Below are 26,522 nucleotides of genomic sequence, written 5' to 3' on the forward strand. Positions count from 1 at the left end.
TGTGTGGGCCGGCCCATTTCTTCGCTCGCTGCGCTGCCCCTGTGCGATCGCTCGACGGTTTGCCGCAGCGAGCGGCGAATAGGATTTCCCCCCCACTCCTCTCTCTCTCTCTATCTATCTTTTTCCTCGGCTGGAAAAGGATGTAGCATGGTCGGCCCGTCCGACCATGGAGCTTGGGCGCTTTCACAGCCGCGTCCGAGGCCAGAGAAGACCTCGCTCTCACGTTCGGGGAGGACCTCACGTGTCGGAGCTCGCGTACAATGCTGGAGAGGAGCTCACTCAATTCTGCGCCCACGCCCTCAACCGTAGCTGGTCCTCACGCGCCAGTGGTCAGACCTCACGCCACCGGAGCTCGCTACAGTACTTCATGCACATCTATCTCTTCTGTTCGTTGTTGGTCTGACGCTCCACGGAAGCAAAGTCAGGCTCCTGCCACGGAAGCAAAAATCATCTACAGTGCGTGCAAGTGGCAGGAATCGGCTATCGATCGACGGATGGGCCGGCACGTATACTCCTACTAGCTGGCTAGCTAATTTATGATCATGGTCTCATGGAAATTAAAGAAAGGGGGTGGAGAGTCGAGACCAACCAGAGCAACAAGGCAATGAGACAAAGAGAATTGAGTAAGATCGTCGTACGTACCTGGATAATAAGCACGGCGGCGGCACACTGGAGGCGACTCACGGTTAGGGTTTTATTTAGCTAATACAGACGTTTTATCCTGGCCGGCCGGTGAGATCCGAAATTTCTGTAGTAGTTTAACAGCCCACATGTCATACGAGGGCATGTCGTCGAGGTACATCCAGAAGTGCTAGTGACTCCCTGGTTCTCCGAACTGAATGCGCAAGATCAAGTCTGTCTTCTCCATGTGTCAGCTTGTTCCTTGAGTGCCAAATAGACCACAGTTAGTGAATCGATCCTCGCATATGATGTCTTTGGCCCATGTGAAATCGAAGAGCTGTTGTGCCTCCTCCCAAAAGCTGCGTGTGAACATTTCAGCAATGCATGCTCCAGATTCTCCTTCATTGCCAAACAGATTTTGCACAAGTTTGTTTCTCGTAAATGCCTATGCTTAATGGTGCTCTCGTCTGGCAGTATGCCTCGCAAGACGCGTCAGAAGAACACCCGCACCTTTGGCATTGCATTTAGCTTCCACAAGGCGTTCCACATCCGCTGGTTATCAATTGAGGGACCGGTAGCATGCCCTTCCTCTAGATCTTGACGCTCTTTGTGAGTCATTAGAGCTCGGTACGCCGACTTGACGGAGTAGTTGCCTAAAATCTCGTGTGCCCACGCAAGAAAATCCGCACCTCCACCTGATCGAAGTGGTATATTGAGTATGGCCTCCGCATTAAAAATGGTTCATTTTGTATTAAAAAATGTTCACGTATATGTAGAATAAGTTCACTGCTTTTAGAAAAAGTTCATTATATATTGGAAAAAAGTTCACCGTACATTAGAAAAATTCCACTTTGCATTAAAAAAATATTCACAATATATTTAAAAAAACTCGCATGTATTAGGAAAAAGTTCATCGTACATTAACAAAAGGACCACCATATATAATAAAAGTTCATGATGTATTAAAAGAGAAGTTTTGTACATATTAAGAAAATATTCACATATATTTAAGAAAATGGAAAAGAGCAAAAGAACGAAAATAGAAACAAGAAGAAAAAATCTAAACAACCAACAGAAAAACGAAACTAAAGAACACGCAGAGCATCGCCCCATCTATTTGCCGCCCGCGGGGAAAAAAGGATCCACTAGCTTTCAGCAGAAACAGAAAAACTATCATGCACAGGCGTAAATCCAAGATCGCTGGTACTGTTATACATATATTGCCGACGAGCTGTGCCGAGAGGCATTATAATTCGTGACCCGTCAGTGCAGCATGCTGCACGGCTCGGTGACTTTGAGCCTAAAATATCCCACTAAATGTCAATTGTGTTCCATGCACTTTTACCACTGGCATTAAACCCACATGGGCAAGGCTTCGACATATTTTGGTCCATGGACGGCCCCCAAACCCTACACGACTAGTAATGGTAGGTTGTGGATATAACTCCATGTTTGACGGGCATGTCGAAACCCGACCCGACAAGCTGGCATGTGGTGCCTTATTATGGTATGTGACCCTAGCCATTTAAGTTCTAAATATTTATTTGTGTGGTTGGGCATGTGCATGGAGTCCTTCGTTTGGCTTCTTGAAGCCATTTGTTTGAACTATTAAAGTTATTTATGTTTGATAATATTATAAGCTGTTTCTTTAATTTGTGTTTCAATATTAGGTGATATATTTCAATATGGGTGTTGACTTTCTAGTTGGGTACCACCGGGTGTGGGCCTGGCAAGGTTTTATGCACACCGATCTGGCGTACATTATATCCGGCCTAGCCTATTGTTATCCTAGTAACCAAATCTTCGTCCCCCCTCAGCGGCACCATCCCCCTCCCCCTCGGCCACCACCAACCTCTCACGCACACCTACCTTTACTCTCTCTCTCTCTCTCTCTCTCTCTCTCTCTCTCTCTCTCTCTCTCTCTCTCTCTCTCTCTCTCTCTCTCTCTCTCTCTCTCTCTCTCTCTCTCTGGCTGAACTTACCGGAGTTCCCTCCACTCATCCTGCTCTCTCGACCCCACCCCGAGCCATCGCCCATCAGCCTCCTTTGGCCACATCCCTCCTACATGGAAGGACTCATGGAGGCACACATTGTGCGGAAGCGTTTGTTGTGGCCCTCCACTGCAAAGAGAGAGAGAAATAGTTTTAGGAACATCAGTTGTGCATCATTTTGCATTCTTGCATGCTAAAAATCAGGGCAATTTAAATTTTAATATTTACAAACCATGTCTTGAATATGACTGTGTGTTACATTGTGCTTTGTGCAAAACTAGGAATAAGTCGAAATATTTATCTAACTAAACAAAGTTATGCTACTCCCTCCGTTCCATAATGTAGTGCCTATAGATTTTGCAAAAGTCAAACATTACAAACTTTGGCCATATTTATAGAGAAAAGTAGGTACATCTAGAATATCAAATGCACATCATTGAATACATCACGAGTTATATTTTCAGAATGTACATATTTGATATTGTAGATGTAAACAGTTTTCTCTATACACTTGGTCAAGGTTCGCAAAGTTTGACTTTCACAAAAAATTATAGGCAATACATTGTGGAATGAAGGGAGTATTCCTTAAGACACCAATAATTAAATTAACTACTAGTGGTTATGATGGCATAATTCTCTTAACACGAGGAAATAGAAGTATGGTAAACCATAAGGCCTAAAGTGCAAAGTGCACATGTATCGAAATCGAATTCAAATCATAACATATCAAATAAATTAAATTTAGTGAAACAAAACATGTTTATATTACATTAAAGAGTTCAATCCAGCTCGAGTCATGTGTGTACCCAATTTAGTGTACCACTTCGGAGAGGTGACTGGATAGGCGAAACCGTTGCCTCCTTCGTGGGAGAGATCGCCGGTCCTTGCGTCCTCCGTTGTCTGCTTCGACAATTGGAGGGGATGGGGACCTCGGTAGTTTGGCTTCGGCTGTAGATAGGGTACGCTTCGTGTTTGGGGTACCATTGTGTTATGACGGGGATGGCGGCGACGCATCCAAGAATAATTCCCCCGCTCTAGTCTCATCTTGAGGGTGTCCATGGCGGCATCGGAGATCGGTGCGCTCGACCTCCCACCGCCCCTTCCGGTCGTCTGGTTTAGGTGTTCGGCCAATAGTTGTCGTCCGTGCAATGTCACCAGTGGGCGAGAAAGGATGGTTGTTTCAGATATGGCTTTGACGATTGGTTGCGGCGAATCTTGCGCTTGGCATCGACAACGGAAGGCTAACAGTGACTCCATGACTCATGGAGGGTGGGCAAGATCCCCTGCCGACACACCGCAATGACAAAGGCCTTGCCCACGGTAGCCTTCTTCATCGGCTCACAACACCCTTCTTGCTCTACCATTATAGCGACCAAAGCCGACACTTTAGTACTCCCTCCGTAAAGAAATATAAAAGTGAATAGATCACTAAAATTTTCTTTACAGGGGGAGTACATTCCAAAGCTGTCATTCCGGCTTCCTCGCCGACCACGGCGATTGGGATTAAACTACGAAAAATAGATGAAGTGGCTACATTTATAGTCTACGCTGATATTAAACGGAAAAACTAAATAAATTATCATCATTCCTATAGTTTTTCATGCTGTCATTTCCAAACATTTTCTTTGGGCAAAGTCAGTGTCCTTTGGATCTTTTTCTAGATCAGTTTTGTTTTAAAGCAATGTGTGACTGACTCTGTTGGCTCCGATTGTTTCTTAGTAGAATCAATTTTTTCGATGATAGGACCGAAATTCAGTAAAAGAAAAATCATTATTCTTGAACCATTTTCTTCGCAGCAAGAAAGCAGCTTTGTCAAGCTGGAAGCATCAGGTCGCCGTCGCCTTGATGCGGTTGCCGGCCGGCAGCAGGCCGCGCGACCTCATGCCGCCGCCGAACACACCCGTCTGCGTGACCCAACCCTCAATCATCTCCTGTGTCGCGCGCCCGTTGTCCGCCGGCACGAGGTGCCCAGCGCCGTACACCACCACATGCGTCAGCGCCCCCGACCGCTGCACGTACCCGGCGAGCTCCTGCCCGTCCCCTTCGCCGGTCCGCCACACGGCGCGCTCGGCGTCCAGGAACGCGCGCAGGCCGCCCCACTTTAGCTCCTTCATCCACGCCTCCTGGGACACGACGCCGTCCCGGAGGTCGCGGATGCCCTGGTAGAGCAGCACGCGCGTCTGCCGGAGCAGCGCCTCCACCTCCGGCAGCACGCTCTTCATAATGTCCTCGTGCATCGCCGCGCCCACCGCGTCGCTGCACTCCTCCCACGTCACGTCCGGGCGCGCGCCCAGCGCCGCCTTGACCTCCGGCCGGTTGACGAACTTCCCCACGCCCGCGGACGCGTACGGCCGCTGCTTGGCGAAGTCGTAGAGCGTGGCGAGGCCCGTGGCGTTCTGCAGCCAGTCGAGCACGCGGCCCCGCGCGTCGGCCGCCTCCCGCCACCGCGCGGCCTTCGTCAGCGCCACCGCCTCCGCCTGCAGCGCCTCCAGCTCGCCACGCTGCCGCGCGTTGACGAGGCCCGTGAAGTAGGCCGAGTCGGCGTGCGTGGCGACCTGCGCGACCGGGTGCGTGAGCCCGTTCCCGATGGCCACACCGCGGAGGTTGACCCGCCGCCCCGCCGGCAGCGTCGGGTTCACGGCGAAGATGTGCGCGCCGGCGGCCGGGACGTACTTGCCGGCGTAGCTCTCGCCGGAGAGGAAGAACGGGCGCCTGCGGAAGGAGGGCGGGCTGGCGTCGAAGAAGGACTGGAGCGCGGCGAGGACGTGCGCGGCGACGGCGGGCTGGTCCGTGGGGATGAGCGCGGGGGAGGGCGCGGCGCTGAAGCCGGTGCCGAGCGGGCTGTCGAGGAAGAGCAGCCCGAAGCGGCGGTTCCAGGCGAAGGGGTTGCGGGAGAGCGAGGCGCCGTCGGGGGCGGCCAGGTAGGGGCCGAGCTCGAAGAGGTCGCCGATGAGGCCCGAGCAGCCCGGCCCGCCCTGCAGCCAGAGGAGCAGCGGCGTGTCGGCCGGCGCGGCGGCGAGCGGCGCGCTGGCCTCGTAGAAGGCGTAGAAGAGGGAGGCGTTGGCGGACGGGTCGACGGGCAGGTACCCCGAGCTGGTCGGCAGCGCCTCCTTCGGGAACGCCACCGCCGCTGCGGCGAGGGAGGCGGTGGCCGCCGCGAGGAGCATGGCGAGGAGGAGGAGCGGCGGAGCCATCGATCGATGCGGATAGGATATGCTGCCGTGCGTGCGTGCGTGCAGGTCAGTGCCGCCGAGTGAACCGATGAGTGAGAGGTTTGGTTGGTGAAGTGTTTAATGCCGTCTTCAATGTGGGGCCGGCCTAGTATGTAATTTTAGGTGGTTGTGGGGTCCGCCGCGTGAGTGGACGGCAACGATGGACGCTGCTGCCACGATGAGTTTTTTTGTTTTGTTTTTGTAGCGTAGCGTGGTGTTGGGAATATACACATGTGCGAGCAAGCACGCACGCACGTTGACGCCGGGTAACACGTGACGACTGTAGTTTATGTGTACGCGATGTGTACAGATTAGCTTCCTCCATGAGAGTAAATTACAATGGTCCTTAAACTTGCAAAATGCTCCAATACGGTCTTTGAAGACGAGCATACGGTTATTTCTACGGTCCTGGCCACGCACAGCAAGCGTACTCCATCTATTTCTTTTCACTCCGCATACAAAATTTGTTTGAAGTCAAATCACGCAAAGTTTGACCAAATTTATATCAGAAAATATGAACATCTACGATACTAAAACTACACAGTATTACCTCCGTCCGGGTTTAAAAGTCCCCTAGACCAAAACTCTAGTGTCAAGGTAATTGCAGCGGTTCTCACGCATTATTCAAGCAGCTGCATGCATTGGCTGGAGGGCGCAATTAACGTTGATAATTACTCCCTCCGTTTCTAAATATTTGTCTTTTCAGAGATTTTAAATGGACTATCACATACGGATGTATGTAGACACATTTTAGAGTGTACAGGCGGCGACGGCTGCCCCCCCCCCCCCCCCCCCACCGGCGCCGCTCCGTTGCCAGAACTCCACCTCTGCAACATCTCCGTCACTGCCCCGCCGCCCCGAAATCATCGCAGCATGCCCCCCCCCCCCCCCCTGCATCGACCCCGATGGCGCAGCATATCTACAAAGATATGCTCGCCTCCGTCTTAGCTCCAACCTCCCATGGATCCGTTGCATCCAGGTGGACAGATCCAACTCCGATGAGCTACGTAGTACCTCCTGCGAGTATCCACCCAAATCCACCGGTGTTCTTCCCAGAAAATATGCCTTTCACTGTAAATTCCGCTGCAAGTCGGGTAAGTTCCTAAAAAATCCTAGCACACTTGCTTGTATTCCTTATTGCAATGGCGTTTCCAGTGGGTAATTTGAAGTCATCCATGTCCAGGCAGTAGTTCTGATTGTTAACTTGAACATATTTGTCCCTGTTTAGAAAGTTCAGAAATTGTAGACTGCTGCAAAATTCAGAAAAGTTCAGAAAGTTCAGCTTTATTAACTTGATGTTTCCAGTGGTGCAGTTGAAAAATTATTCAGAAAGTATAGAAAAGTTCAACTTCATTAACTTGATGTTTTCAGTGGTACAATTGAAAAATTATTCAGAAAGTTCAGCTTCATTAACTTGATGTTTCCAGTGGCTGTTGTTGATGGAAAATTCAGAAATCATTGTTTTCATAATGAAGATGATTTCTGTGTGTTGAACCAAAATGTGCATGATTTCTTCTTCTACTTTGTTTTACTGGAAGAGTGTTTTAGATTTAAAAAAGTAACAAAAATGATAATGACTTTTGTGAAATTGGAACTGCTATGTTTCAAAGCGAGCCAAAGCCTACGGCTGTGTAACCAATAACAGTAGTAGTGCATATGGCTAAATCAACAGACTTTGGTTGCTGTTTCAGTCGAGGACATAGATGCGGGAGGCGATGTCCTGGACAAGCCAGTCGAAGCCCTGGAGCAGGCCGTCGCCGGTGTAGGCGCTGCAGCCGACGATCTTCCAGTGCCGGTCCTTGTTCATCACTTCAAGATTCAGAACCTGATTCAAAACTCAAATCTGTTATCATCAAACTTCTAGATGCAGCTAAACTTGAGTGTCGGTCAAAATGATTAAAATCATCTTGGGATCACCAGATGATGGGACTCCAAGTAGGAAGATTGACCAACGTATGCCAGTATGAATAATACATGCTTCTGGACTAGTATGCCTTACCCTGGCAATTTCGTCAGGCTTCAGAGCGCCCTGAATGTCTTGCTTATTTGCGAAAACTAACAGCTATGATCCAGCCAGTCTCTGTAATCAACATTTCAAGGATCACCCAAATAGTTGAACAATAATACATAAACTAAGCACAAACATGCTAGGTAATCAAATTTGCAGTCCCCAGAATTTTCTTGTGCTAACAGTAAACATTCTGTTTTGCTAGTTTTCTGCAAAGTTACTCAAAGCAAAAACTGCAGACAAATTACGTTAAAGCAGATGATCAGTTGTATTCACTAGGAGGTTTACCTCTTCCTTCAAAAGATTGTGGAGCTCAGCACGGCAGTCATCGAGCCTTCGAACATCTGAACTATCGACCACCCAAACTAGACCGTCAGTCTGCTCGAAGTAGTTCCTCCAATATGAACGGATGGTCTTCTGACCCCCGACATCCCATATGTTCAGCGAGTACCTGCCACAATCAATCCATTATCAATTCTTGTCAATTTGTAATGCTGTTCCCCATGACTGTACTCGACGCACTTTGAGTTTTTGACCACCATGATTCATGAGTGATGGGCATCAAGCAGCTGCCAAAATTCCGGCCAAAGTAGTATTTTAAGTTTTTAACCGATGTGATTTAGTACTCTTTCAGAAAAATGCAGATTAGTGATTGCATTGCCTACATTGAATGCTAAAAGTACAACCGCCATGCCGCTAGCCTCGTAGTAGGATGAAAACATGAATACGACATATTTAACTTATAACAAATAAGCAATGAATGCACTACATACTTTTGGTACTGGATGGTCTTGATATTAAAGCCAAGAGTAGGGCTGATGACGCTGGTATCCTCCCCATTTATCTTGAGCACAATTGTCGTCTTACCCGAGTTGTCCAGGCCACTGTAAAATTGACACCGGCGAGTTAAACCAAGAAGAACAAAGAACTGAATGACACAAACCTTGAAAGTTCAGAAGCATACATATCAACCAAAAAACCAAGAATAATAGTGCGTTCGGATCGGAGGACAATGGGGTAAAATAATTAGTCGAAAGGAATGGAGCAGGATACCTACACCATGAGAATCCGCATCTCCTTTTCCTTGCGCTTGATTTTTCTGACGATGCTGAGGAGACCCATTCTGGAGGCGGCTCAGCAGAGGAATCAGTATGAAGTATGATGAAGAGGGGGGAATACAGTCACATGAAAAAGACTTGTGAAATTCTAGTGCAATTAGATACACTCAGTCAGGCTGCTTTGAAGTATGAACCCCCAATGTAAAGTATCACACAGACAGAATAACAAACTGCGCTAGGAATCGGTGATGATGCAGGGTCATAATTTTGATGACCAGTGAAGATTCAGACATGGTTTGTGTATTTCAATTAAATTCAAAGCAAGGTCTGATCTGAAATGGCATGAGCCGTAGGTAGATTGGAAAGCACGACACGCCACTGTGAAGCCGTGTTCAGCTCAGAATTCCAGGGGTGCACTAAGAAAACAATTCTTGCCACTGCCTCTGCTTTCGCCAAGTATTCTAAGATCTGTATATTCGTATAATGCTATGCCACTGCCTCATATCAGTCGATTTCAGCTTACCCACCAGAAGCACTGGCGGATCTAGGACTTTAGTTTCTAAAACAGGGTGGCCCGCCTAAAACAGCTGACAATAAGTCAACAACGTAGATTTAACTGAGCTGCCTATTCTGAAGAGCATTGTACAGACATGAACAAAAGTTATAAGGGCAAGGGATCCATTCTTCTGACCATTTCAGTTTGAACTTTGTCCAGTCCATTTGGCATGCGGAATGGTCCTTGATTCACTTGTTATATTATGGGCAATTGGGCACTATCAGGTACAGTATGGCTGAAATTAAAGCAGCAGAAAATGGTTCTCGTTTACTCAAATGGGACCGTACCTGCCTCGGGTCTCCGGAGTCCGGACAAATCTGGGGCGGCTGACGGCCTGAGCGGACTGCGCGGCTGGGCACGCCGGCCTGCGGCCGACTCCCGACTGGCGCGGTGGCGCCTGGCGACGGCGAGGGCGCGAGGCAGGCGGCAGATCGGAACGCCTAGAGGAGCATAGGGGAATCGACACGAAGGACAGAGCAAGACTGCCGCCTTTTTTTTAGTAGAGGCGGGTGGCTCCTGTGCTGGAGCGGGCTTTATTTTTTTAGCTGCAGGCTTTTTTTAAGGATTGTGCATGAGTAGGCTATATGCTAAACCCCCGCGTGTTGGTGCGGGAATTGGTTGATGACAATTTGGGTTAATATAACGAGAACCAAAATTAAAATACAAATGTCTTATTATATTTGATCACTTATTATAATTGTAACAATATTTGTTGAATATGTAAGTACAATAATAGGATGAACATTTTCATATGAATGGCCGAATGGTGTAGATGATCTTTTCCCATGCATGATTGCTTGTTAAGGTGAGCTTTATCCTATTCATAATTGTATGATGAGGTGGCATGCTTACATGTTGAGATAAATAAGTTAGTGAAAAATTTATGAATATACTCCCTCCGTTCCTAAATATAAGTCTTTGGAGAGATTTTATTATGAACCACATACGGAACAAAATGAGTGAATCTACACACAAAATGCATCTATATACATCCGTATGTGGTCCATGATGAAATACCTACAAAGACTTATATTTAGAAACGGAGGGAGTATTTCATTAACAATGCATAAGTGTGGGTAGTAATGTCCAGGATTCCAAGACCGCCATGAGTTTTAGGCAAGCAAACCATGTCACAGACAATCAATGCAACACCTCTCTCTTGGGGAGCCGGATCCCCTGACGTACGGCCACCTGACGTTGGGACACTGACGCGTGGGTCCGGGTCCACACGTCAGTGAGTACGCCGTACGTCAGAGGAGCTGCGTCCCTTTCTTAGGTACCATATTTACTGTTTGAGGTAGATGTTAAGTTGCTTAACCATTGTCTATCACAGCGATCATAAAGGAGGACATGAAGAAGATGGGCATGCTGGAGAATACTGATTTGATGAGTATAAGTTTATCTCCAGTTGACAGGAGTGTGGAGTAGCCCAATAATCTATTTTCAATTCTTTTCAGCATGGGAACAAAGTCTTCAATTCTAAATTTGGCAAGGCTCGGTGTAAGGCCAAGGTAAGTGTGAGATAAAGTACCTACTTGGCAACCAAATAGCACATCCAGCTCTTGCATTGTATGCTCAGGAGTGTTGAGTTTCTATATATTTTGCAACATATCTTAGACAACGCACAAAGTGTACACAATACATACATTGTGTTACAAAAAATCCTCATGACATTCCTGAATTGCACAGTGTACAATCCATGACATATAGAATTGTGCTTTGCATTGTAAGGTTGCAACTTAGAGTAGCTAGGTACGAAGAATTTGATTTCAACATCCAGAATAAACTCAGGACAACAAATATTTGTACCTGTCAGTTTGAAAAAAAAAACTGTGTGTGCCTATCGGCCAGCTCCATGCCTTACTAATTAAGGCCAAACTGAAGCTATAGATATATTATGTACACACTCATAGTGACTGGCTTAACAATACCCTTGCTGGTAGCCCATCGTGGCATCGGGAAGAAGATCGGCATGGAACTGCATGCCACCGTACTCCGACACTCGGTGTGCGACCGACGAAGCGTAGACATCTGCACCAGGCGAAAAAAAGCCATCTTGCTGATGTTGGAGCGTGGCAAGCGAGTAGGCAGTGTCGGCACCGGTGGCCATTAGCATCCGCTGGCCACGGTGGGTGGCGACGGGGCTTGGATGCCCGTGGCGGCCCTCGTAGGTGGTGACGACCGTGGAAGGGTCCTGGTGCGACCGCTCCACCAGCTTCTTCACCCCGCACCGCGGGGCCGTGCACCGGTAGTAGCTCCTACACACGTTTCAGAATCTCACTTCAATGCAATGTATATCAGTTGGTATATTGATGTTAGCTTGTTGTATATTTGCTGTCACATTGCTATTGTGTTGCACAAATGAATACCAAGAAGGAAATTTCTGGCTCCGCCACTTGCACATAGACATATTTTGCTAGAATATGGCTGCCCTTACCATGCATGCGTGCACACATGCATATTCATTGCTATCTAAATATGCATATCATTATGCCTAATCAAGATGATTATATGTGTTTTGTGTTGTAGAAAATTTAATTTCAAGTGAGAGTTAGTGTAGTTTAAACTTAAAAAGACGATTATGGCGACAAAAAGTGGAAGAGAATTTTTTTATAGAAGGGATTTCTCCCCAATTTCATTAACGAAAGCAAAGTAGGGGTCATATTACAGTCCTGCCATTTGACTTGAATATTTGGGTAGCATCTCCAAACTGAAGTTGCAAGCTCACCACAGGAGGAAAATAAAAAGTGGAAGGGCATGTTTTTCTTTTCGAAACACATACGCATAGGGGTGAATGTAAGGAGGTAGTACCTTGGGAAGGAGCTGTTCTTGACGGCCTTCTGGCCGTACTTGCGCCAGCGGTAGCCATCGTCGAGGTGGTCGACCTCGCTCTTGGTTGCGAAGGCGACACGGGAGCCGCGCGCCTTCTTCTCCCCCTTCCCCTTCTTCTTTTGCTCCTTCTCGTCCCTCCTGCATCAGTCGATGAACACAATTAGGATCATGATTAGTGATTCTTAATTCTGCGTACATGATCTGCTAATTTCGCCACGATAACCGCCAGTTCAATTTCTACATGCAAAGTTTTTTTTTTGAACGGTCACCGGGGGGAGAGGATCCCCACCTGAATATATTGCTCAAAAAGCTGCCAAAGCCAAGAGTCACCCCTTAAGCTTTGGCTGATCCAGTTTATAAGGAAAACCGGATAAAAAACCTAAACAAGTTGACCCCGTTTATGAGGGAAACCGGGCCGAAAACCGTACAAGTAACAAGGTTACAGAAGATGAGAAAAAAATGCCACCTAGAGAAGGCATGACGTCAACCTAGCTAGCAGGCAAAAAGACCAACACCACGAGAGACACAAGTAGATGTGGGGTGCTGTCGAGGGATCACAATACCAAAACTCTGCAAACAACCTAACGCACCGCACCGACGTGCATACCGAGCCCCATGGCACAACAGAAGATCAACCATAATCAATGAGTGCCAAACCTTAACACGAACCTTGATTGGGAGATCCATCACAGGCGGTCGAAACGTTTAGCAGGTTGGGGAGGCATCATTGTGTCGTCATTTGAGCAAAGGTGAACCAAGATAACACAAGAGCCCGAAGCTCGCCGCAGCACAACGACAACCATGGGAGGGTCTTGAGCATGCACAGCAACAGGACGGAGACCACGCGAAGGACAGCCGAAGAGAAACACATGAAGAAGAAACACACCACCGTCGGCCCTAAGCTGGCCGCAGCACCACCACCATCAAACGCACCACCCACCACCACGCACAACAAGAGGAGCCGTCGTTGGGCCTCCAATATGACGCCTCCAAGGAGGTAGTGTTGTTGAAGACACAACACCATCATCCGATCCGGTGAGCCAGATCTCAGGTTTTCACCCGGAGACCACAAAGCAAGTGCCGTAGGTGTTGAAGCTCCACAGCAGCACCTCCTGCAAGGAAGACAACGTCCATAGACGCCGCTGCCACCGACATCGACATAGTCGATGCAAGGTTCTCACTCGGAGTTTGAGCACATCCCTACAACAAGAGGCCTGAACCACGCCGAAGCAGATCCACACGGGACAGCTCGGAGACCATGCCTCTAGGAACGAATACGAAGCCGCGTGGTGCCGTCGTGGTCAGCTCACCCAAGGGGTGAGCAGGGATTTCTCCCAGAGCATCGCCGCACAGGACCAGAGACGGAACCCGGGCCGTCCGCCATCACGACCGGCAGCCCCAAGCCAGAAGCAAGCCACACATCCATGAACACTGCCGCAGCGCCAACCAAGCCGCTGTCAGATTGGGGACGGGAACCTCGGCAAACTGCGACCACTGTCAGATCTGGAGCCGACGCGCCGGCCGCTCCAGTCCCACCTCGCCCCGCAGCTCCCCTGACTCGACGCCACGCCCGAGGTCAGATTCGAGAGGATCCAGCCTGCCCTGGCGCATCTGGGATCAGGCGCACTGCACCGCACCACCACCAGCTCCTCGCCGCAGTCACCACCCCGTCCAGCCGACCATCGCAGGGGACGGCGGCTCTGCCGGTATGCAACCCAGAGACGACCCCACGTGCCAGCAAGGATCCGTGCGTGGATGGCACGGCCTCGCGACCTGGACGCCCACCGGAGTGCGCAACATGGCGCTGCGTCCACCGGTTGCTTCAGAGCGCCACACGAGCAAAGCAGAGCAGGGAAAGCCATGGGGCAGACCGCGGAGAGCAACATCCGAGAGCTTGTGCGCGCGCGCAGGAGGCACTCCACCACCAGCTCGCAGCATGGCGCCCGCGCGCCGAGCCTCAAGACGCTGGCGAGGAAGCGGCAGCCGGCGGATCCGGGCAGCAGTTCACGGGCCAACGCACATGACCGCCGAGTAGCACCCGCCGTGCCCGAGTGCTGCCCATAGTCGCGGGCAAGGATCCCCGCTGCCGCCGTCAGCCATGCGGCATCGCCCGCCGGCGTCCTCCAGCGGCCGCGGAAAGGGTGGAGGCAAAATTTGTGGTGGCGGCGCTAGGGTTTGGTGGTCCACCCGAGTCGCTCGCACGGGAGCGAAGCGGGGGCTATCCATACATCATTAATGAGGTTTGTGTCATTTCTACATGCAAAGTGGAACTAAGAAGGTGTTTGTTTCCCGGGACTTATTGGTTTAGGGACTTCAAAAAGTCTCTATAAGTCCAATCTAGACCAAACAGGAGGGACTTATAGGGACTTAAAGTGGGCATTTGGGACTTATGAAATAAGACTCTCAAGGAGGAACTTATAGGGACTTATAGTTATAATATGGTCTTATAGGGACTTATAAGTCCCAGAAACCAAACAGGTAGGGACTTTTTAGGGACTTGGGACTTATAAGTTGGGACTAAAAAAAATCCTAGGACTTATGAACCAAACAGGGCCTAAACAAGAAGTTGCCCGGGAAACTAGCTAGTTATATGTGCCTGCATCGAGCGCCCGGTTCTTCTTTTATTTCTTTTGATTGAAAACAGGGGTGGAACCCCGGTTCCATTCATGCAAATGTAGCCACGACGTCAACAACAACAACAACAACAACAACAACAACAACAACAACAACAACAACAACAACAACAACAAGGTCTGTCTCTTGGTACAAAGCACCATAGCTAGGTCTAAAAAGCAACTACGCAAAATCTTTTCTCGATAAAGGGCAGTTTTATTGACTCATAAAGTGGCATCAAGATAATACAAGCAATTCAAGATGAACTTAAGGAGTAGGCAAAACAACAATTCATAAGATAGACATCTAACAGACACATGCCTCATCCAAGAAATGATAGGATAAGCTTTGTTTGTTTGGAATGGTAGGTAGATAGGTGACAAGTTGACGGATGGCAAGCCCTAAATCCTTGTGTTCACATCTCACACGGTATGCCACGTGCGGCAGTATCTTCGCGATATGGCAAGAACACGTACCAGTGGATGGATCTACACTTCTTCCATCTATTCGACAAAGTATACGTACGCATGTGATGATCGATCGATGGGCAAGAAATACAAGAGGATCAGCTGGGATTCAATTAGCACACGGTCGCACCAAGATCGAATCCACCCTGACAAAATCGTTCACGTACCTGCAGCTGCCATGATCGGCCGATCCATCCTCGTCTCCCTCCTCCGGCGCCGGCATGCCTCCCTTGCACCCGCGGGGCGCGGCCACCGCCTCGCTGGACGTCGACGAGTTGGCCGTGGACGGGGCCGCAGCGGAAAAGATCACCTGGCCCGCAGCCGGGCAGCTTGGTGGCCTCGCGAGCTCCGCGGGGTTGATGAGCCCCTGCAGGTAGTCGGTGATGGTGGAGTAGGCCGACGGCGTGGCACCAACATCGTCCCCACCGCCGCACGCCGGACGCTGGAAGAGGACGGTGTCGTCCTCGCCGTAGAGTTGGCCGCCGTCGTCGTGATTTCCTTCTCCTGATGCGGATCCGGACATGGAGTAGCGCATGAGAGAGCGCGGGGTCGATTCTAGATAGAGCGTTGAATGAATGGAGAGGAGGAGAAAGGCAGGCGTTGTAGTCTTTGGAGGCGCAAGCAAGATATGACTATGAGCTTAACCTTTGGGACCAAACTTGTGTGCCTTCGTGTGGTACTCCCTCCGTTCCATATTACTAGTCGCCGATTTAGTATAAAGTTGTATTAAATCAGTGACGAGTAATATGGGACGGAGAGAGTATTAAACAAGAGTACTACGTACTACTTTGAAGGAGTACTAGTAGATATGCACGTGCAATGCACGTAATATTACAATCAAATGCGAAAATTCACATAATATTACAATCAGATGCGAAAATTCATTTTGAGTCAACGGGTAGATCTTGGGCATCCTCATTCCCTCCCACCGTCACGACCATCAGATAAGCATGGTTGGATGGTCAAGACTATTTTATTCTTCGCCCTTCATGCTTTTATAGAGGTAGTAGATGCACGTGCAAGGCATGTTCCAAATAATTAAATAAGGCACTGGGAAGCTTGATCCTATCACCCTACGTGATGTGAGGTACAGAGAAAACCGAGTCATTAGAGGCAATTGTTCTTTACTATTACATTACTCTGCACACTAAATTTTTGTACTTCTTCAGGTTGCAAGTTCTTTCAAAAATACAATTCTATTAAATTTAGTCATCTAGAAGATAAAATATCAATCATAGATGCGCGGATTTCCTTATTTCAAAAGTGATGAAAGGAAGTCATTTGAAGTTACATTTCAGAAACTGCCTTGCAAAATTAGCAGGTTACATACATTATACAAGATACATTAAAAATCTACCACCGGATGCCGATGACATTTGCTCAAGCCACAGACGCTGATTTCAGGAGTAGAACTTGCCAGGACATTGAGGTATCTGTTTCGAGGTGTCCGCCTGCAGGGATGCATGTGTTCAGTCACTCCAGTCGCAGAAATGAACCAAGTTACAATCATAATCCACAGATCAACTCTGAAATCAAACCTATATTATAAAGCTTGCATGCTACACCTTTGAGAGCTTCAGCAAAAAAAATCATGTATCAGTAGTAGGTACAAATATTATGACACTTGACGTATTTTGCTCTGTTTATCTGCATAGAAACCGATAAACGGACATCGATGGCACCCAAGTAGCAAGGCAAGACATAGCCAGACACGTAGGAATATTCTAATTGCTATAATATGTAATTTAAATAGCATGGAGAAAGAGTAAAACAATGTTCAGTGAACTATGATCCAATGTCTTTCATATCCCTATTTTTATAGTGTAGGTGCAAGAAGGAACTCTTGTATATTAAAGGTAGTTTTCCCCATGCAACTCTCTGCAGGTTGAGTGGGTGATGGCTCTGAACCTCTATTTCTCTTTTGGGCAGCTTCAAATATTTCACAACCGATAACTCAATAGCATATCCATGTATTTTGAGCTAGCTTGCTAATTTTTCTGGATGTTACAATAAATTTATGTTACATCCAATCTGCCTGAATGAAATGGTGCATAGTGCAGGCAGGCATAGATCTACAACAATATGCGCTGCCTAACAATATCCACTTCAATTTCAGATTTCAATTTTATACTCCAACTTATCCTTGGGGATAAAGGAAAAAAATTGTGACTGGGAAATTGTACCACTACAAAGAGTTATCTGATCAAACTGCTTGCCAAGAAATTAATCCTCAACAAGATGAGAATTAGAGCAAAGAGCAAAAGTTATTATGTGTAGCTTTAACTAATCTAACCTGATAGCAGCATCGAGGGACATGGAGAGCATACCTTTCGATGCCTCTATGAACATGCTGAAAAAGTGCTTTGTCAGCTATAGTTAGTATTCAAAGCATGTAGAATAAAAGGGAAGGAAGCTTATTTAGTTACTTCAGAGCCGTTCTGATTGTGAGCTCAGCAGTCAAGTAATAAGAGTAGCCGGAAAGTACCAGATACTCAGTGAATGAACAAAAATCTACCCATATTGGATGTCGCTTGTCAGGACAATGAGCATGAAGAGGTACAAAATCTTATTGAAGAGCATGACGACGGACTCCCGCGACAGCTTGACGAACGCCCACACCTATATAAGGGAAATTGTTCGAGATGTTAAAAGTAAGGCCTCCTCTAAATAAATAAAAATCCATTTGAGTAAATCCTGACCTTGCAGGATGCCATCTCTAACTTGGAAGATACTCTATAACGATGTTCTTCTCACTGTCACGTTGACAATGGCAGTTGGACATTCACATGTCTAAAGATCTCATGCTAATTATGTAGCAATCATGCTCAGTGATGATGCAAATTGTTGGTTTTGACAATGGCTTTACTTACGAATAAAAGAATGTACCTATCAATAGCAGCGGTCGCATGAGGTAACAGCAGTGGCAGCTGGAGGAGTGGTTCTGCTGTGCCCCCACAGTCAAGCACCAGCTTCCACCATCCAGCAGCACAGCAGTGACCACGTCGCTGAGCAGAGGAGGAATAGAGGAGCACCGGGATGACCTGCAAGCCAAAAATTAGGACCAAATTAGCGAGTTTTACAGGACTTCAATGGATGGGAAATTCAGGAGAATCCTTCTATGTTCATAAGAATCCCAAGAATCAAAACATGCAGGCTAACATGAAAGATTAGTCCCAGGCTTCTATTTCAGAGAGGAAAAGCATCTAGCATCAAGAGAGTTAAACCAAAATAGTATAAAATTTTCTTCTTTAAACAATAGGCAAATGCCAAGCTATAGTTATGCATATTCTGCAATTAAGGAAAGATAAAGTTGGTCCATGATTGTTAAACATTGGCTTGATTCTGCTGCAGTAACTTCCTGATGCGAAATTATAAGATAAATATGAGCCTCTTATGTAGGAAACATGCAGCAGTACATGCCACCACATAAATCCAGATATAATTTTTGTAGAGTATAAGAAAACAAACTAATACTCCCTCCGTCCCGAAATACTTGTCATCAAACTGGATAAAAGGGATTGTATCTAGATGTATTTTAATTTTAGATACGTCTCTTTTTATCCATTTTGATGACAAGTATTTTCGGGCGGAGGGAGTATGTATCAGCAAATGCAAGTCTCAACTAATGCACTAAAGCTAAGGCATAAATTCAATCAAATGCAAGTCTCAACTAATGCACTAAAGCTAAGGCATAAATTCAATCAAATGCAATGTGCTCACCCAAGCACATGGATCACGCAAGGCACTTCTCATGTTCCACTGTTCTCTCTCGTACGATAATCCTCTTCCTTCACTTGAACCTTGGACCACAACATCTCCGTGCCTATGATTCCGAGCATGAATGTTTCCTCAGTCATGCTCTTATACCATAGCACCAACGCGTTTTTCGTCAGTAATTTGGTACAGGCCTCCACATTCCACAATTAGTACCGCCAATTCACAACTTTCAGATAACAAGTGATCCACGTTACAGCAGGTGATCCAAACGATTTTGAAGACATAGGTATGCACATCCAAAGCAGGGTAGCCACAAATCAAAAGCATCCACCAGCACGCACCTTTTTAATTCCAGTGTACAGGGCCATCATTGTGACCGTTGTGGTCCGGCATTTCTTCGAACGGGTCGAGGGTGCATACACCTGCAGTACGATAGCTTCGAGTCAACTTCAGTTCAGAGAAAGATACATCTCGCCAAAGGATGGTAGAGAAAAGATGAATTGGCATGAGGAATATGCAAATCAGGATATGGACGAACCCGCATTGCTGGTCGCGTGCAGGGAGGTGCCTTGCGCGAGGAGGGCAAAGATGGTGATGCGGGCGCCGCGCTCATCGGCCTCGAAGTCATCCGTGACGCCGGAGGCCTCGAGCAAGGAGGCGGCCACATTGAACCCCCGGGCTTCGGTGAGGACGCGAGTGATGTTGCCTGAGGGGGACCGGTGGCTGTTGGAGACGGTCGCGGCGATGTCGAAGCCGTAGGGCGGTAGGGGACGATGAGGCCGCCCACCACGAGCACGCTGACGTTGCACGGGTCGTTAGTGATGGCGCCGACGAAGGTGGAGTTCGACCACGAGGAGGGCGCCGTTGAGCGGACCACGACGGCCGAGCTGCCATAGCCGCCCGCGACCATGAGGTCACCGGCACGGCACCGATCTTGCGCATCCGCCGTCCGGCGAGCCGCGCCGATTCGCTGGCGTGGATGGGGGCCAGGCACGGTCGGGGGGCTGAGGTCTTGTTGTTGCATTGCCGGAGTGAATGGGGCAGCCGCGGACAGAGGTCGTGGCAGCCCGTGCCCTACGTGGATGGGACGGCCTTGTGCGGAGGATGTAGCGGCGTAGTTGTGGCGGCGTAGATCGTGGCGGCCGGGCAGATGGAAGGGGCGAATGGAGGTGACAGGAGAGTCCACACCGCTCGCTCTCCTTCCGCAATCCGTAGTAGGAGTAGTACAAGCCCGTCGACGTCGCCGATGTCTATACGTGTGCATGGAGGTGGAGCCAGCGGTTGCGTCGTCGGTGGCACTCGCACGTGCTCCTCAGCGTCGGTGCGTTCGTCTGGACTGAACGGCCGGCGTGGCGCGGGAGGAAAACGGGACCCGACTCCGCATGCGCGGTGAACTGGACCATGCATATGCATGCGGCCGGCCACGATATTTCTTTAGGGGTAAAACGCACTTTATTGATCATAAACCACAGTTTATGGAATACAGTTGGCATAGGGCTGAACAAGCCATAAATGGCGCCCTTGCTGGAGAGAAAGAGAGGATCTAGCTATATTGTGAGCATCGCCGTTCGACGCCCGACCCTCCAAGACAAAATGACAATTAAAAGCAGAGGCTCGCAGGCTAATCTCTGTTAAGATCGCACCATACTTGCCCCATATGACCCTTGTTTATATCATTGATCACATGTTGGGAATCTGAAGCTATTATGAAATTATGAATGTGCAGGTCTTCAGCCAAATACATCGCTTCCCGACATGCGATTGCTTCCACTGTCCCAACATCGTCGACACCTCGGATCACTAAGGCTGAGCTGCCCAAGTAGCTTCCGTTGTTATCTCTGCAAATGGCTGCCACTGTGCCTCCCCCGTTAAAACGCATCAAACCTACGTCAACATGAATCTTGGCGAATATATAGGAGTAGGACGATGGGAATGTACACGGGGGCGGCCGGGCCCGACGACCCATCTGGTGTCGGCGCTTTGGTTGGGGCCAGAGGGGGAGGACGATGTTTTTAAGGTGGGGCAAATTCTTAGTGATTTTTTGTGCGAAACCATGATAGTCAATACACATTTACAATGCACATTACTATTTTCATGTTATCCTTACTAGAATAATAACCAAATACAATGAAAATATAAACATATTCAAATAGAACAACAATCTAATACATATCGACGGCGTCTAGAAGACACAGGCAATGGCAGTGCCCAACAATTTAATAAAAACTTTGCATTTTTATTAATATGTTCATATATACATGTCTATATTTACGTTGATGCACTTCTATAAAATGTTTGTGCATTTCCACCCAGAAAAGAAAACAAAAACAATGGACAAGGTAATAAGTGAGAAAAAAACCAATGAAAAAGACGAAATAAAACGAACAAAAAAGCAAATCTCTACATAAGTTGGGCCATACAGCAGAGTAGCAAGCGTTATTGCAGTCAAGGGAGGATGTTGCAGCTATTAGAGATGTCGACTAGGTCGAAACTCGAAAGCTTAATCATGGTGGAGCTACAAGACAACAAACCATGACAGAAAGCAGAACCAAAGGTGGAGCCACGAGACTACAAACCATGGCAGAACCCCATGTTTGATGCATGTGTCTTGTGTGTGCGTTCATGCTTGGCTCTCGAGCGTAAGGGCTTTGTCTTTTTTTTAGACAATGTAAGGGCTTTCGGTGTCCCGTGCGGCCATGCATGTGCGGCGTGCGTTTTGTACAGGTGATCGTATATCTGAAATCACTAGTTAAGGAGTACTCGTTGCAAAGATAACCCCTACTTTCCCAGGTTGCGACAAGTGTCGCGCTGCATGTGCGCCACTTGTTGCAACCTGGGAGCTTTCCCTTTTTTCTAGATTCATTTATTCAAAACTTTTTGTCTCTTAAACCCTGCGTCAAAATCTCGAACCGTTTTTACCGTTGGATTTCTCGCGTCGAGATCTTGAAAACTAGATCCCATGTTGATAGATTTTGACGAACCTTTTTTTTCACGAAAAAATCGAAAAAAAAAACAGAACCAGAAGCACGGGATTTTCCCTTTCCGAAAGAGGCAAGCCCGTGCCTCTCGCGGAATCACAACCGTGGCTCTCGCGGAAGCAAAACCGTGCCTCTCGCGGAAGGAAAAATAGAAGAGAAAACGCATTATTTTTTTCAATTCCGAGGAGGCACGGCCATGCCTATGGCGAAAGCACAACAATGCCTTTTGCGGAAGCAAAACCGTGCCTCTCGCGAAAGAAAAAAAAACAAAAAACACGTTTTTTTCGTTTTCGAGAGGCACGGTCGTGCCTTTCATGAAAGCACAACCGTGCATCTCGTGGAATCAAAACCGTACCTATCTCGGAATGAAAAAAAATAGAAAACGCGTCTTTTTTTCTGTTTCCGAGAGGCACAGTCGTGCCTCTCGTGAAAGCAAAACCGTGCCTCTCTCGAAAGCAAAACCGTGCCTCTTGCGGAAGAAAAAAAAGAAAACACTTTTTTTCCGTTTCCGAGAGTTATGGTCGTGACTCTCGCGAAAGCAAAACCGTGCCCCTCGCGGATGCAAAACCGTGACTCTCGCAAAAAAAATGTTTTTTCGTGAAATTTTTTTTCGATTTTTTTTTCAAAAGTTAAGACATGTGGAAAACCGAAACGTCCAAAAACCCCAAAAAATGTTTAAAAAGCCAAACACGCGTCCGAAAAAGTAAAAAAACAAAATCCGGAGAAAGCGCCCAGAGCGCGACACAGGACGGGCGGCCGAGAACGCGTCAAATGGTGCTGATCGTTGTGAGCCTTCCAAAGAAGCGTTCGTTAACTAGTTGCTCTCCTTGTATATCTTGCCAACTTGGCTTAGCTGTGTATGCGTGGGGCGTGGCCAATTATCCAGTCTAGCAAACGACAACCAACATCGTGGCCCAACTGTGTTTCTGTGCTAGTGATTTTTCCACAGATGTATGTGACTTGCATAGTACCGTTGGTATAAAGGAATTTCTGTAGTGATTCAAGGTATGGCGGCGGCCAGACCTTGTCCACTGGGGTCCTCCGCCAGTGGTTGGAGCGACCGGTGTGGCTGGCAGGGGGTGCGCGGATGTGACGCGCGCGCACGATGCCAAGACGTTACGCGGTCAAGCCCCCGGCTGCGTCACATCCGCGACGAGTGTCTTGGCATCGTGTGCGGTCGAGCCCCCGCCAAGACTATTGAGGGAAAAATAGAGAAAACTTACATGCAGACAAAATAAAAACGGAGGGAGTACGTGTGTGAGTGTGTAGCGGTGGTGGTGGGCGGCGCTAAAATCCGACACGACTGATCCTACTACTATCATAGTCAACCAGCAAGGGCCCAAGACCAACAAATAGAAGCCCAAGAGGCTCAAGAAGCCCAGCAAGCATTTCTACGCGGACACATGGAAGCTGTGAGTGTTAAGAGACGTGCGAGACACGGAAAAGAGCAACCCCTAGGGCTTTCCTAGGGTTCCAAAACTTCCTCTGGCGAATCTCGTCAGAGTCAATATGAGTCATTGGTCAATTCTCCCACGGGTTTACCACCAGCACGACCATTCGATCACACAATCCCTCTGGTCCCAAGAGCCCAACCTATCAACATTAGACCGTATCGATACAATCCTTTCTGGAAAGATGAAATCAAGAAACAAGTAAAGATATGCTGCTACAAGGGATCATACAACATAGTTACAGTCCTTATGCATCCTCTGTTCTTCTAGTTCAGACAAAAGATTTAACATGGAGATCGATTCTGTGTTGATTACCATCACCTCAACGCCATTACAGTCAAGAACATATCCCATATGCCAGTTATTGAGGAGTTACTGCATGAATTAGCTGGGGCAGTGTGATTCACTAGCTTGGATCTCAATGCGGATTACCACCATATATATTGGGATGGCACTAGAAGATGAGTTCAAAACGACTTTCAAAACAGATTTGGGGCACTATGAATTGAAAGTCATGTCGTATGGGCTTGCATGTGCGCCGGGAACCTTTCAGGGAGTGATGGATTTTGTATTCTCACCACTTATTCGCCAAGGAGTACTAGTGTTTGTCGATGACATTCTAGTCTATAGCCACACATTGGAGGAACATGTTAGGCTACTCAAACAAGTATTCGAGCTGTTGGAGAAACATCAACTTAAAATCAAAAGATCCAAGTGCAAGTTTGCTCAGCAAGAATTGACATATCTGGGGCATGTCATCAGTGCCCAAAGAGTGGCCACCGATGAGAAAAATATCCCTATTATTAAGGATTGGCCAACTCCCAAATGTGTCCGACAGTGTACTACAGAAGGCTCCGAGACTTTGGTCTCGTCAACCGGCCTCTGACAAATCTGTTGAAGAAGGTCTCAATATTTGTGTGGAGTCAGGGTCGATGAGGCATTTCAGCATCTGAAATCAACACTGGTCAGAGCGCTCGTGCTTGCTTTACCACAATTTGACAAGCCTTTTAAAATAGACACACATGCATCAGACTCTGGTGTTGGGGTACTGCCCATGCAAAATGGGCACACACTTTCCTTCCTCGGCAAGGTGTTGGGGCCCAAGAACCGAGGGTTATCCACGTACGAGAATGAGTTCATGGAGATAATGTTATGTCACGCCCAATATGCGACCCTATCCAAAAGAAACTCGAAGGTCCCACCAAGGATAGACCCGCATATTGAAACGCTTTGCAAGATGGATATCATTACATCAACATTACATAATAGATGGGGATACATACATAAGGCATACAATGCCACACGAATACAACATCATCTTACATAAGAGCACCATCCGACTACGGATGAAACACAAACAGAAACTCAAACGACATCCACCCTGCTAGCCCAGGCTGCCGAACTGGAACGTATCCCCTAATCGAAGAAGAAGAAGAAGAAGAACTCCAAAATAAGCAAACATCGCTCTCGCGTCATGATCATCGCGAAACCTGTACCTGCAACTGTTGTTGTAGTAATCTGTGAGCCACGAGGACTCGGCAATCCCATTACCATGGGTATCAAGACTAGCAAAGCTTAAAGGGAAAGGAAGGGGTAAAGTGGTGAGGCTGCAGCAACGACTAAGTATATATGGTGGCTAACATACGCAAATAAGAGCGAGAAGAGAGCAAAGGAACGGTCGTGAAGCTAGCAATGATCAAGAAGTGATCATGAACTCCTACTTACGTCAAACATAACCCAAAACCGTGTTCACTTCCCGGACTCCGCCTAAAAGAGACCATCACGGCTATACACGCGGTTGATGCATTTTAATTCGTATCTAGTGTCAAGTTATCTACAACCGGACATTAACAAATTCCCATCTGCCCATAACCGCGGGCACGACTTTCGAAAGTTTAAACCCTGCAGGGGTGTCCCAACTTAGCCCATGATAAGCTCTCGCGATCAACGAAGGATATACCTTCTCCCAGGAAGACCAGATCAGACTCGGAATCCCGGTTTACAAGACATTTCGGCAATGGTAAAACAAGTACAGCAAGACCGCCCGATGCGCCGACAATCCCGATAGGAGCTGCACATATCTCGTTCTCAGGGCAACATCGGATGATCAATCCGTACAACTAAAACCAGACCTCAAGTTTCCCTGAGGGGGCGCTGCAAAGGGCTCTAGTTCGGACCAACACTTAGACAAGCACTGGCCCGGGGGGGGGCTATAATAAAGATGATCCTTGGGTTAATTACTCCCAAGGGAAATGTAGGTGGTGGTGAGGCAAATGGTAAAACCAATGTTGGGCCTTGCTGGAGGAGTTTTATTCAAAGCAAACTGTCAAGGGGGTCCCATAAATCACCCGACCGCGTAAGGAACGCAAAATCCGTGAACATAACACCGGTATGACGGAAACTAGGGCGGCAAGAGTGGAACAAAACACCAGGCATAAGGCCGAGCCTTCCACCCTTTACCAAATATATAGATGCATTAATAATATAAGAGATATTGTGATATCCCAACATAATCCTGTTCAACATGGAGCAATCTTCAACTTCACCTGCAACTAGCAACGCTATAAGAGGGCTGAGCAAAGCGGTAACATAGCCAAGCAATGGTTTGCTAGGAAGGGCGTCAAAGGTTAGAGGTTCATGGCAATTTGGGAGGCTTCAGGAGCAAAAGATAGGTAACGCAACATAGCGATAGAACGAAACAACTAGCATAGCAATGATAGTAGTGAGATCCAGGGTAGCGGTCATCTTGCCTGAAATCCCGCTAGGAAGAAGAACGAGTCCATGAAGAAGATGAAGCCACGAAGACGAACCAAGCGTAGACGAATGAATCCTCACGATCGCAACGATACGGGAACTATCGAAAAGAAACACACAACATGGTAAACACACCACACATATACAAGACATGATGCACAACCAAGCATGATGCATGACAAGGCTACATGAAACTAGTCATGGCAAGAGATGATGCAAACAAGAGCAACACATCAAGACAAGTTTAAATAAGGCCGGGAACAA

The 26,522-nt window shown here is 47.7% G+C and overlaps 3 protein-coding genes, 1 long non-coding RNA gene and 1 pseudogene across 4 annotated transcripts; all 5 read right to left on the reverse strand.

Annotated features, from left to right (window-relative positions):
- Nucleotides 1-4,363: 4,363 nt before the first annotated feature.
- LOC123148428 (serine carboxypeptidase-like 50) lies at nucleotides 4,364-5,902 on the reverse strand. Its single transcript, XM_044567856.1, has one exon. The coding sequence runs from the start codon at nucleotides 5,804-5,806 to the stop codon at nucleotides 4,439-4,441; it is 1,368 nt and encodes a 455-aa protein (XP_044423791.1). The 5' UTR covers nucleotides 5,807-5,902; the 3' UTR covers nucleotides 4,364-4,438.
- A 1,496-nt stretch (nucleotides 5,903-7,398) lies between these two features.
- LOC123100199 (ADP-ribosylation factor-like protein 2) lies at nucleotides 7,399-9,958 on the reverse strand (annotated as a pseudogene).
- Nucleotides 9,959-11,075: 1,117 nt separating this feature from the next.
- Nucleotides 11,076-16,011, reverse strand: LOC123100210 (WRKY transcription factor 23-like). The gene is made up of 3 exons (XM_044522175.1): nucleotides 15,526-16,011; nucleotides 12,258-12,416; nucleotides 11,076-11,704 (listed from the first exon to the last, which is right to left on the reverse strand). Exons 1-3 carry the CDS (start codon nucleotides 15,891-15,893, stop codon nucleotides 11,368-11,370), a joined length of 864 nt encoding a protein of 287 aa, XP_044378110.1. The 5' UTR covers nucleotides 15,894-16,011; the 3' UTR covers nucleotides 11,076-11,367.
- Nucleotides 16,012-16,604: 593 nt separating this feature from the next.
- LOC123100221 (uncharacterized) lies at nucleotides 16,605-19,390 on the reverse strand. Its single transcript, XR_006448375.1, has 3 exons — nucleotides 19,079-19,390; nucleotides 18,058-18,399; nucleotides 16,605-17,977 (listed from the first exon to the last, which is right to left on the reverse strand). It is a non-coding gene; the product is annotated as an uncharacterized lncRNA (long non-coding RNA).
- A 2-nt stretch (nucleotides 19,391-19,392) lies between these two features.
- On the reverse strand, nucleotides 19,393-20,282 carry LOC123082381 (COPII coat assembly protein sec16-like). The gene is made up of 2 exons (XM_044504725.1): nucleotides 19,614-20,282; nucleotides 19,393-19,497 (listed from the first exon to the last, which is right to left on the reverse strand). Exons 1-2 carry the CDS (start codon nucleotides 20,097-20,099, stop codon nucleotides 19,393-19,395), a joined length of 591 nt encoding a protein of 196 aa, XP_044360660.1. The 5' UTR covers nucleotides 20,100-20,282.
- Nucleotides 20,283-26,522: the final 6,240 nt, after the last annotated feature.

This window comes from Triticum aestivum, chromosome 1B, assembly GCF_018294505.1.
Source record: "Triticum aestivum cultivar Chinese Spring chromosome 1B, IWGSC CS RefSeq v2.1, whole genome shotgun sequence".
Lineage (NCBI taxonomy): Eukaryota > Viridiplantae > Streptophyta > Magnoliopsida > Poales > Poaceae > Triticum > Triticum aestivum.

Bases quoted from the DNA above. Each gene is read 5' to 3' on its own strand.
- LOC123148428 (XM_044567856.1), bottom strand. From the start codon at position 5,806: ATGGCTCCGCCGCTCCTCCTCCTCGCCATGCTCCTCGCGGCGGCCACC.
- LOC123100210 (XM_044522175.1), bottom strand. From the start codon at position 15,893: ATGCGCTACTCCATGTCCGGATCCGCATCAGGAGAAGGAAATCACGAC. The intron at 12,417-15,525 runs GTACGTGAACGA...CGACTGATGCAG, and splicing joins GCCGATCATGGCAGCTGCAG to GAGGGACGAGAAGGAGCAAA. The intron at 11,705-12,257 runs GTACTACCTCCT...AAACGTGTGTAG, and splicing joins AAGAACAGCTCCTTCCCAAG to GAGCTACTACCGGTGCACGG.
- LOC123082381 (XM_044504725.1), bottom strand. From the start codon at position 20,099: ATGCAACAACAAGACCTCAGCCCCCCGACCGTGCCTGGCCCCCATCCA. The intron at 19,498-19,613 runs GTTCGTCCATAT...ATCGTACTGCAG, and splicing joins GCACGCGACCAGCAATGCGG to GTGTATGCACCCTCGACCCG.